The sequence below is a fragment of the Pongo pygmaeus genome, chromosome 19 (genome assembly GCF_028885625.2).
Source record: "Pongo pygmaeus isolate AG05252 chromosome 19, NHGRI_mPonPyg2-v2.0_pri, whole genome shotgun sequence".
Taxonomy (NCBI): domain Eukaryota; kingdom Metazoa; phylum Chordata; class Mammalia; order Primates; family Hominidae; genus Pongo; species Pongo pygmaeus.
The window spans coordinates 74334596-74347488 of NC_072392.2; the positions used below are offsets into that span (position 1 = coordinate 74334596).

The 12893-nt window shown below is 40.7% G+C and overlaps 1 protein-coding gene across 1 annotated transcript; it reads left to right on the top strand.

Moving 5' to 3' along the window:
- The first annotated feature begins 11022 nt into the window (after positions 1-11022).
- On the top strand, positions 11023-12030 carry LOC129017349 (keratin-associated protein 9-4-like). Its single transcript, XM_054457809.1, has one exon. The coding sequence runs from the start codon at positions 11076-11078 to the stop codon at positions 11553-11555; it is 480 nt and encodes a 159-aa protein (XP_054313784.1). The 5' UTR covers positions 11023-11075; the 3' UTR covers positions 11556-12030.
- The last annotated feature ends 863 nt before the right edge of the window (positions 12031-12893 follow it).

Genomic DNA, 12893 nt, shown 5'->3' on the forward strand with positions numbered 1-12893 from the left:
AAATCTTGGGAATCAGCTTGAGGGAGGGCAGAATACTTCATCCTGATTCTCTTTTTCCTTACACCTTGTGGATCGTGTGCCAGCTTCCTCTGTTCTCAATTTGGAATCTTGATCTCAGCTTTGACTCAAAAGTCAAGAGATTCATTCTCTGCTTCTAAGGAATATAGGTTTCTGCAACTGATCAATAATTTTTGCAATTATATTTTTGTTTTCAATATCCTCCTCATGGTTCTTGTATTCTTCTTTCTTCTTTTCATGATAACTTTGGGTTATGTCCTTGGTAGCAGAGATTCTTACCTATATATTTCTGAATAAACTCTGAACCATCCTCATCTCATATGGTGTTTTGTTTTATTTGAAAGTATTCCTGATATGGGATTTACACACATATCACATACCATAGGTATTATCCAATTTGATTCTCAAAACAGATGGTCATGTATTATTACCTTCATTTTTTTAGCTCAGTACAATTTAATGTGTGATGTTATGTAGCTAATAAAAGACAGACTCTTGTCCAAGCTGAGGTGCTCTCATTCTGCCCAAGGACACTTACATTTAACTCTCAATATAGCGAAATGACATTGGAAGTCAGCACTAGCAAGACATACACTTGAGTTTATTTAACAATGAGAGGAATAATCTCTTATATTTGCAGATAACATTCTTGTTCACAAAAAAGTTTTCCCAAATAAGTTTCCCACACCTCAGTGAGCAACAGCTGCATGATATGGCAGCAGGGACTGCATTTAATGGCTGCCCTGAAAGCAGGGAACTCTTTTCGTCTCATCCTCTGAACAGCCATTCATTCAATTCATCTGTATCAAAAAATGCTTGAGAATTCATTGTGGACTCATGAGAGAGAGTCTCATCTGAAGAAACTTATTCTCGATGTCACATAAATAAAATTGTTATATGGCCTCTGTCTCCTGAATACCTATTGACAAAGTAAATGAAACTAAGTTATTCCTTGTAAAATACAGACAGTACCTTATGCCACATTAAGAAAATTTGTCCCCTAATTGAAATGTTATGAGGAAAATTAAGTAAGAACAAAGCTGGGAATTGAGAAAGTATGCAACGGGCATGTAAGACTTGGCACAATCCATTATCTCTGTGCGAAGGAAGGGAATGAAACAACCTTCTGCAGTTTTTGAGGACAATATGAACCATCTAAAGAAATGCAAAACTTGTGTTTTCAGGGAAATCAAAATAATGTAAGAAAGGAGCAAAGTAGAACTTCTGCATTCATAGAAGTCATGATAGGGGGCAGTTCCAAGGTGGCCAAATAGGAACAGCTCCAGTCTACAGCTCCCAGCGTGAGCGAAGCAGGAGATGGGTGATTTCTTCATTTCCAACTGAGGTACCGGGTTCATCTCACTGGGGCTTGTTGGACAGTGGGTGCAGAATAGTGGGTGCAGGATAGTGGGTGCAGCACACTGAGCATGAGCCAAAGCAGGCCAAGACATCACCTCACCTGGGAAGCGCAAGGAGTCGGGGGAAGCTGTGACAGATGGCACCTGAAAAACTGGGTCACTCCCACCCTAGTACTGTCGTTTTCCAACAGTCTTACAAACGGCACACCAGGAGATTATGTCCCGTGCCTGGCTCAGAGGGTCCCATGCCCACGGAGCCTCACTCATTGCTAGCACAGCCGTCTGAGATTGAACTGCAAGGTGGCAGTGAGGTTGGGGGAGGGGTGCCTGCCATGGCTGAGGCTTGAGTAGATAAACAAAGTGGCCAGGAAGCTCGAACTGGGTGGAGCCCACCACAGCTCAAGGAGGCCCGCCTGCCACTGTAGACTCCACATCTGGAGCAGGGCATAGCCGAACAAAAGGCAGCAGAAACCTCTGCAGACTTAAATGTCCCTGTCTGACAGCTTTGAAGAGAGTAGTGGTTCTCCCAGCATGGAGTTTGAGATCTGAGAATAGACAGACTGCCTCCTCAAGTGGGTCCCTGACCCCCGAGAAGCCTAACTGGGAGACGCCCTCCAGTAGGGGCAGTCTGAGACCTCACGCGGCCGGGTACCCCTCTGAGACAAAGCTTCCAGAGGAAAGATCAGGCAGCAACATTTACTGTTCAGCAATATTTGCTGTTCTGTAGCCTCCTCTGCTGATACCCAGGCAAACAGGGTCTGGAGTGGACCACCAGCAAACTCCAACAGAACTGCAGCTGAGGGTCCCGACTGTTAGAAGGAAAACTAACAAACAGAAAGGACATCCACACAAAAACCCCATCTGTATGTCACCATCATCAAAGACCAAAGGTAGATAAAACCACAAAGATGGGGAGAAACAGAGCAGAAAAGCTGAAAATTCTAAAAATCAGAGCGCTTCTCTCCTTCCGAAGGAACACAGCTCCTCACCAGCAATGGAACAAAGCTGGACAGAGAATGACTTTGATGAGTTGAGAGAAGAAGGCTTCAGATGATCAAACTTCTCCAAGCTAAAGGAGGAAGTTCGAACCCACCACAAAGCAGCTAAAAACCTTGAAAAAAGATTAGACAAATGGCTGACTAAAATAACCAGTATAGAGAAGTCCTTCAATGACCTGATTGAGCTGAAAACCATGGCATGAGAACTACAGGATGAATGCACAAGCTTCAGTAGGCAATTCAATCAACTGGAAGAAAGGGTATCAGTGATTGAAGATCAAATGAATGAAATGAAGTGAGAAGAGAAGTTTAGAGAAAAAGAGGAAAAAGAAAGGAACAAAGCCTCCAAGAAATATGGGACTATGTGAAAAGACCAAATCTGCATCTGATTGGTGTACCTGAAAGTGACAGGGAGAATGAAACCAAGTTGGAAAACACTCTGCAGGATATTATCCAGGAGAACTTCCCCAACCTAGCAAGACAGGCAAATATTCAAATTCAGGAAATACAGAGAACGCCACAAAGATACTCCTCGAGAAGAGCAACTCCAAGACACACAATTGTCAGATTCACCAAAGTTGAAATGAAGGAAAAAATGTTAAGGGCAGCCAGAGAGAAAGGTTGGGTTACCCACAAAGGGAAGCCCATCAGACTAACAGCAGATCTCTCAGCAGAAACTCTACAAGCCAGAAGAGAGTGGGGTCCAATATTCAACATTCTTAAAGAAAAGAATTTTCAACCCAGAATTCCATATCCAGCCAAACTAAGCTTCATAAGTGAAGGAGAAATAAAATACTTTACAGACAAGCAAATGCTGAGAGATTTTGTCACCACCAGGCCTGCCCTACAAGAGCTCCTGAAGGAAGCACTAAACATAGAAAGGAACAACCGGTACCAGCCACTGCAAAAACATGCCAAATTGTAAAGACCATCAATGCTAGGAAGAAACTGCATCAACTAACGAGCAAAATAACCAGCTAACATCATAATGACAGGATCAAATTCACACATAACAATATTAACCTTAAATGTAAATGGGCTAAATGCTCCAGTTGAAAGACACAGACTGGCAAATTGGATAAAGAGTCAAGACCCATCCGTGTGCTGTATTCAGGAGACCCATCTCACATACAGAGACACACATAGGCTCAAAATAAAGGGGTGGAGGAAGATCTACCAAGCAAATGGAAAACAAAAAAAAAGCAGGGGTTGCAATCCTTGTCCCTGATAAAAGAGACTTTAAACCAACAAAGATCAAAAGAGACAAAGAAGGCCATTGCATAATGGTAAAGGGATCAATTCAACAAGAACAGCTAACTATCCCAAATACATATGCACTCAATACAGGAGCACCCAGATTCATAAAGCAAGTCCCTAGAGACCTACAAAGAGACTTAGACTCCCACACAATAATAATGGGAGAATTTAACACCCCACTGTCAACATTAGACAGATCAACAAGACAGAAAGTTAACAAGGATATCCAGGAATTGAACTGAGCTCTACACCAAACAGACCTCATAGACATCTACAGAACTCTCCACCCCAAATCAACAGAATATACATTCTTCTCAGGACCACATCACACTTATTCCAAAATTGACCACATAGTTGGAAGTAAAGCTCTCCTCAGCAAATGTAAAAGAACAGAAATTATAAAAAAAAAAAACTGTCTCTCAGACCACAGTGCAATCAAAGTAGGACTCAGGATTAAGAAACTCACTCAAAACCACTCAACTACATGGAAACTGAACAACCTGCTCCTGAATGGCTATTGGGTACATAACAAAATGAAGGCAGAAATAAAGATATTCTTTGAAACCAATGAGAACAAAGACACAACATACCAGAATTTCTGGGACACATTTAAAGCAGTGTGTAGAGGGAAATTTGTAGCACTAAATGCCCACAAGAGAAAGCAGGAAAGATCTAAAATTGACACCCTAACATCACAATTAAAAGAACTAGAGAAGCAAGAGCAATCACATTCAAAAGCTAGCAGAAGGCAAGAAATAACTAAAATCAGAGCAGAACTGAAGGAGATAGAGACAGGAAAAACCCTTCAAAAAAATCAATGAATCCAGGAGCTCCTTTTCTGAAAGGATCAACAAAATTGATAGACTGCTAGCAGACTAATAAAGAAGAAAAGAGAGAAGAATCAAATAGACGCAATAAAAAATAATAAAGGGGATATCACCATCTATCCCACAGAAATACAAACTACCATCAGAGAATACTATAAACACCTCTACACAAATAAACTAGAAAATCTTGAAGAAATGGATAAAGACTAAACCAGGAAGAAGTTGAATCCCTGAATAGACCAATAACAGGCTCTGAAATTGAGGCAATAATTAATAGCCTACCAACCAAAAAAAGTCCAGGAGCAGACGGATTCATAGCCAAATTCTACCAGAGGTACAAGGAGGAGCTGGTACCATTCCTTCTGAAACTATTACAATCAATAGAAAAAGAAGGAATCCTCCCTAACTCATTTTATAAGGCCAGCATCATCCTGATACCAAAGCCTGGCAGAGACACAACAAAAAAATAGAATTTTAGACCAATATCCCTGATGAACATTGATGCAAAAATCCTCATTAAAATACTGGCAAACTGAATTCAGCAGCACATCAAAAAGCTGATCCACCATGATCAAGTGGGCTTCATCCCTGTGATGCAAGGCTGGTTCAACATACGGAGATCAATAAACGTAATCCAGCATATAAACAGAACCGAAGACAAAAACCACATGATTATCTCAATAGATGCAGAAAAGGCCTTTGACAAAATTCAACAACCCTTCATGCTAAAAACTCTCAATAAATTAGGTATTGATGGGACGATCTCAAAATAATAAGAGCTATCTATGACAAACCCACAGTCAATATCATACTGAATGAGCAAAAACTGGAAGCATTCCCTTTGAAAACTGGCACAAGACAGGGATGCCCTCTCTCACCACTCCTATTCAACATAATGTTGGAAGTTCTGGCCAGGGCAATCAGGCAGGAGAAAGAAATAAAGGGTATTCAATTAAGAAAACAGGAAGTCAAATTGTCCCTGTTTACAGATGACATGATTGTATATTTAGAAAACCCCATTGTCTCAGCCCAAAATCTCCTTAAGCTGATAAGCAACTTCAGCAAAGTCTCAGGATATAAAATCAATGTGCGAAAATCACAAGCACAGTTATACAACAATAACAGACAAACAGAGAGCCAAATCATGAGGGAAACCCCATTCACAATTGCTTCAAAGAGAATAAAATATCTAAGAATCCAACTTACAAGGGATGTGAAGGACCTCTTCAAGGAGAACTACAAACCACTGCTCAATGAAATAAAAGAGGACACAAACAAATGGAAGAACATTCCATGCTCATGGATAGGAAGAATCAATATCGTGAAAATGGCCATACTGCCCAGGGTAATTTATAGATTCAATGCCATCCCCATCAAGTTACCAATGACTTTCTTCACAGAATTGGAAAAAACTACTTTAAAGTTCATATGGAACCAAATAAGGGCCCGCATTGCCAAGACAATCCTAAGCCAAAAGAACAAACCTGGAGGCATCATGCTACCTAACTTCAAACTGTACTACAAGGCTACAGTAACCAAAACAGCATGGTACTGGGTACCAAAACAGAGATATAGACCAATGAAACAGAACAGAGCCCTCAGAAATAATACCATACATCTACAACCATCTGATCTTTGACAAACCTGACAAAAACAAGAAATGGGGAAAGGATTCCCTATTTAATAAATGGTGCTGGGAAAACTGGCTAGTCATATGTAGAAAGCTGAAACTGGATCCCTTCCTTACACCTTATACAAAAATTAATTCAAGATGGATTAAAGACTTAAATGTTAGACCTGAAACCATAAAAACCCTGGAAGAAAACCGAGGCAATACCATTCAGGACATAGGCATGGGCAAGGACTTCATGTCTAAAACACCAAAAGCAATGGCAACAAAAGCCAAAATTGACAAATGGGATCTAATTAAACTAAAGAGCTTCTGCACAGCAAAAGAAACTACCATCGGAGTGAACAGGCAACCTACAGAATGGGAGAAAATGTTTGCAATCTACTCATGTGACAAAGGGCAAATATCCAGAATCTACAATGAACTCAAACAAATTTACAAGAAAAAAAACAAACCACCCCAACAAAAAGTGGACAAAGGAGATGAACAGACACTTCTCAAAAGAAGACATTCACACAGCCAACAGACATATGAAACAATGCTCATCATCACTGGCCATCAGAGAAATGCAAATCAAAACCACAATGAGATACCATCTCACACCAGTTAGAATGGCTATCATTAAAAAGTCAGGAAACAACAGGTGCTGGAGAGGATGTGGAGAAATAGGAACACTTTTACACTGTTGGTGGGACTATAAACCAGTTTAACCATTGTGGAAGACAGTGTGGTGATTCCTCAAGGATCTAGAACTAGAAATACCATTTGACCCAGCCATCCCATTACTGGGTATATACCCAAAGGATTATAAATCATGCTGCTATAAAGACACATGCACACGTATGTTTATTGTGGCACTATTCACAATAGCAAAGACTTGGAACCAACCCAAATGACCATCAATGATAGACTGGATTAAGAAAATGTGACACATATACACCATGGAATACTATGTAGCCATAAAAAACGGTGAGTTCGTGTCCTTTGTAGGGACATGGATGAAGCTGGAAACCATCATTCTCAGCAAACTATCGCAAGGACAAAAAACCAAACACCACATGTTCTCACTCATAGGTGGGAATTGAACAATGAGAATACTTGGACGCAGGAAGGGGAACATCACACACCGGGGCCTGTCATGGGGAGAAGGGAGTGGAGAGGGATAGCATTAGGAGATATATCTAATGTAAATGACGAGTTAATGGGTGCAGCACATCATCACGGCGCACGTATACATATGTAACAAACCTGCACGTTGTGCACATGTACCCTAGAACTTAAAGTAAACAAACAAACAAAAAAAAACCGAAGTCATGATACACAGAGGTTGGTGCTTCAGCTCCTGAACTGATGCAAGCTAAGCATTCACCCACGGAACGTTGATTGATACTGGATCTGTGAGAAATACAAAGATTAGGGACCTAGGTCCTCTTCTTGGGGACTCCTACCAGCAGGGGAGTGGTAGAAATACCTCTGATGAGCTAACAATGTAGATTTCCATGACAGATGCCACTTCTGAGACTGTGGCTCTAGAATGCTCTGAAGACTTGGCTAAGAGACAACAGCCACTGACTGTGATCATCGTTCAGGGATGAAGTAAAGGAGATGAAAACTAGGACATTCTCTTTGACTAGCATCAGTTATGAAAGATGAATAAGCTCAGCATGTCTAATGTACAGTAATATGACTATAGTTAAAAACACTTTATCATATACTTGAAATTTACCAAGAAGGTAGATCTTAAATGTTCACACCACAAAAATAAAAAGGAAATGGTAATTATGTGACCTAATAAATATGTTATTCACAATGAATATATATATCAGAGCATCACATTGTATACCTGAAATATACACAAATTTTTATTTGTCAATTATACCTAAGTACACCTTGAAAAAAAGTATTTAATTGATCTAGTTAATTATTACAAAAATATTCTTATCTTCAACATTAAAATTAGAAATTTTCTGAACAAAAATCACTAATTCTGTGTTGCCTGCCATGTGATGGGCATTGACTAAATGCTTTGTGTACATTATTATTAACTATTTAACAAACTTTCAAAATAGGTAATAATGTTCCCCTTGTAGAGGTGAGAAATTTGAGGCTGAGAGAGTTAACATATTGTCATAGACTAGTTTCTCCCAGAAGAGACTTTGAAGAAAAGATTCCAGTGAAACTAGTTTACTGGGAAGTGCAGATCACATCGGTAGGGATTGGGGAAGTGATACAGAAGAAGGCACACTATTAAGTCGGTATCACAGTCACCAACTAAAGCTTAAACTAAAGGGAAAACTATCAGAAATGATGAAAAACACACAGCTAGAATTATCCTACTTCAGGAATGGGGAAGCTAGAGTCTTTATAAATCAGCTCTCCAGAATCATTGGTTGAGTGTTTTTCTCTGTGTTGCATTCACAGGTGGCATGACTTTCTACAGCTGCAATACAGGAACCCTTAGGCACAGAGATGCAGATTTCGACAGATGGAAATTGATCAAAGCACACTAACATCCAAGATATACGAGTGCAGTCACGAAAACTTGTCTACGATCTACAATTAGCTCCACTCAAGTCAAATATTTGCTACTTAAATAGGATGGGCAGCCACAAGCTCTAGGAGAAGGAGGAAGAGGAAGAGGAAGAGAGGAAGCAGAGGAAGAGAAGGGACAGAAGATGAGAGGAGAAGGAAAGAGAAAAGAAGGAAAGAAAAACAGAAAGAGAGAGAGAAGGAAGGAAGGAAGGAAAGAAGGAAGGAAGGAAGGAAGGAAGGACGGGAGGGAGGGAAAGGAGGCAGCGGGGAGGAACTGAGGGAGGGAAAGGAAGGAAGGAAGGAAGGAAGGAAGAAAGAAAGAAAGCGAGAAGGGAAGGGAAGGGAGGGAGGAAGGGAGGAAAAAAGGAAGGAAGGAAGGGAAAGAGAAAGAAAGAAAGAAAGAAAGAAAAAAGAGAAAGAAAGAAAGAGAAAAAAAGAAAAGAAAGAAGAAAGAAGAAGGAAAGGAAAAGAAAGGAGAGGAAGTGAGATATAAAATGAAGGCCAATTAAATAATCTATACTTACTTCTGCTATAATACAGTGCACCTAAGTTTCATAAACTCCGTTAATTACCACTAGTTCTATTCTCCCTTCACCCCTGGCCAGCACTCTTGTTGGTTTAGATAACTGCTGATAGAGCAGCTCAGAACATCCTTACTGAAGGGTCTGAGCCCCTGGTTACTATACCATTGTCCACTGTGATTGCCGTTTCTACTCATTTGTGGTTATCACTGGACATGGACACACTATGAGATTCTGCAGTGTTATGGGTTAATTTGTGTCCCTCAAAATTCATATTCAAATAGAATCATTTAAAATGTTATCTGATAAGACAAGGTCATATTGGAAACAATTAGGCCTCTGATTAAATATGACTGTCTATCTACAAGGGAGAAATTCAGAGACAGTATGCATATAGTAGAAAAATTATGTCAAACACACTTGGAGATGATAGACTTCGACACGTCAGGGAGAGAGACCTGGAACAGATAGTTCCCTCGCAGTCTTCAGATGAAAACAACATTGCCAACACCTTAATTTCAGAAAAGAGGCCTTCAGAACTTTGATAAACAAATTTAAGCCACTTTTTTTCAGTAATTCATCAGGGCACTGCTAGTAAATTAATATACTCAGTAAATCTCCTGAGCTATAGATATATTCTGCTACACTATATGGCTTGAGGGTAATTATCCCTCACCAAATAGGAACTACTTTCTCTGTCTGCTGCTTTGCTTGTATGAAGAGTCCAAAATGACTAGGCGATTAAGATTACTTTTGTTTATGCCAAAGAAATAGAGAAGCAAATACTATACTTTTTTATTCACATGAAAACTTTAAAAAACCAAAAGTTACCTACTGGATTACAACTTGACAGAGTGATTAGCTGTCTTTGGGAATGAGTAAGAGGATATAATTGGGAGATAATAGGATTAATTTCTATTTCCTAACATAGATGTAATGGGGACATAGATGTATTTACAATATAATACTATATCAAGTTGAAAATTAATAATTTGCATTCTTCTCAAATGAATAGTATACCTGGAAAATGTTTTAAACATGTTAGAACTCCATGATGAATCAGGCATCATCTCAACTCATCTAATTCCTTCATTAAAAAGAAATAGAAGGAGAGAGAGAAGACATGCTGCTTACTGTGTTAGTAACCGGGTTGCAGCTAGAGCCAGAGAGCATGCTGGTTGGCCTGAATCTCAAGCAGTTATGCCATAGAGAGTCCCATATTCTCATCCTGGAATCACCACACTCACAGACAAGTCAGAATGAATGGTCACTCGGGGCATAGATTGCTTGATGCTGTCTAAATCCCAGTGGATTTCTCTGCATCCAACTGCTCTCGATCTTCTCTGCCACATGGAACACACTGTGACAAACACCCTCTTCCCAAGTGACGTTCAAAGAACTGAAAGACAGGTGGTGTGGGTCGCACAGAGAGATGCCTGTTAGTCTTGAGTCAGAATTTGGTTGGTGACTAGTCTTGGGCCTAGGCATGGATTCATTTTGTCACTGTAAATATATCAGCGTCATGCTTCTCCCCACAGACACTTCCCAGTCTACATACAGCCAACCATGAGGCTGGACAGAGAGAACTTCCTGAGCCTCCCAGATCACCAGGAACTATCACATGACCAGATGATGGTCAGAACAGGAATGATGCTGATGATGAGACGGGCTTCCTTTTATCTGAAACAAAGTGTCTATGAGTAATTCACAATTAAGAAACAGATTAAACCTTAATCTGTTTAACCTTAAGGAAACAACTACCCTTTGAGAATCACAAGCAGACTGAGAAAACAATGTAAACAGAAACAAGGAAAAGTCCTGCTGATTGGTGGAAACTTTGGAGGCCAGATGTACAAAAGGTGCAGATTGCAAGGGGTCATCAGATTCTGGGAAACTCACCTCTGAACAGAAGCCCACCCTCCACCCCTGACACCATGACCCACTGTTGCTCCCCTTGCTGTCAGCCTACATGCTGCAGGACCACCTGCTGCAGGACCACTTGCTGGAAGCCCACCACAGTGACCACCTGCAGCAGCACACCCTGCTGCCAGCCCTCTTGCTGTGTGTCCAGCTGCTGCCAGCCTTGCTGCCGCCCAACTTGCTGTCAAAGCACCTGCTGCCAGCCCACCTGTGTGACCAGCTGCTGCCAGCCTTCCTGCTGCAGCACACCCTGCTGCCAGCCCACCTGCTGTGGGTCCAGCTATGGCCAGAGCAGCTCCTGTGCACCTGTGTACTGCAGAAGAACCTGCTACCACCCCACGACTGTCTGCCTGCCTGGTTGCTTCAACCAGAGCTGTGGCTCCAGCTACTGCCAGCCCTGCTGCCGCCCAGCCTGCTGTGAGACCACCTGCTGCAGGACCACTTGCTTCCAGCCCACCTGTGTGTCCAGCTGCTGCCAGCCTTCTTGCTGCTGATCAAGTCCCAAGAGAACCACCATCCTCACACAACAACCTTCTGCTCAACTGACTTATCTTTTGGGGGACTAATTTAATTTGCTACTGACAGCCACCATGCTCTCACCCAAATTTTTATGACTTCTCTTCATGTTTAAAATCTTGTGAATCAGCTTGAGGGAGGGCAAAATACTTCATCCTGATTCCCTTTTTCCTTACACTTTGTGGATCATTTGCCAGCTTCGTGTGTTCTCAATTTTGAGCCATGGTCTCAGCTTTGACTCAAAAGTCAAGAGCTTCATTCTCTGCTTCTAAGGAATTTAGGTTTCTGCAACTGATCAATAATCTTTGCAATCATATTTTTGTTTTCAATATCCTCCTCATGGTTCTTGTATTCTTCTTTCTTCTTTTCATGATAACTTTGGGTTATGTCTCTGCTACCAGCGAGATTCTTAGCTATATGTTTCTGAATAAACTCTGAACCATCCTCATCTCATATGGTGTTTTGTTTTATTTGAAAGTATTCCTGATATGGGATTTACACACATATCACATACCATAGGTATTATCCAATTTGATTCTCAAAACAGATGGTCATGTGTTATTACCTCCATTTTTTCAGCTGAGAACAATTTAATGTGTGATGTTATGTAGCTAGTAAAGGGCAGACTCTTGTCCAAGCTGAGGTCCTCTCTTTCTGCACAGGGACACTTACATTTAACTCTCAATATAGTAGAAATGACATTGGAAGTAAGCATTAGCAAGACATATACTTGAGCTTTTTTAACAATAGGACAAATAATCTCTTATGTTTGCAGATAACGTTTTTGTTTACAAAAAATTCCCAATTTCCCACACCTCAGTGAGCAACAGCTGCATGATATGGCAGCAGGGACTGCATTTAATGGCTGCCCTGAATGCAGGGATCTCTTTTTGTCTCAGCCTCCGACCAGCCATTCATTCAATTCATCTGCATCAAAAAAACGCTTGGGAATTTATTGTGGACTCATGAGAGAGAGTCTCATATGAAGAAACTTATTGTCGATATCATGTAAATAAAATGCTTATACAGCCTTCATCTCCTGAATACCTATTGACGAAGTAAATGAAACTAAGTTATTTCTTGTAAAATACAGACCGTACATTTTGCCACATTAAGACAATTTGTCCCCTAATTGAAATGTTATGAGGGAAATTATGTAAGAACAAAGCTGAGAATTGAGAAACTACACAATGGGGCATGTGAGACTTGGCACAATCCATAATCTCTGAGCCAAGTAAGGGAATGAAACAGCCTTCTGCATTTTGTGAGGCCAATAGGAAGCATTCAAAGAAATGAAAAACTTGTGTTTCCAGGGA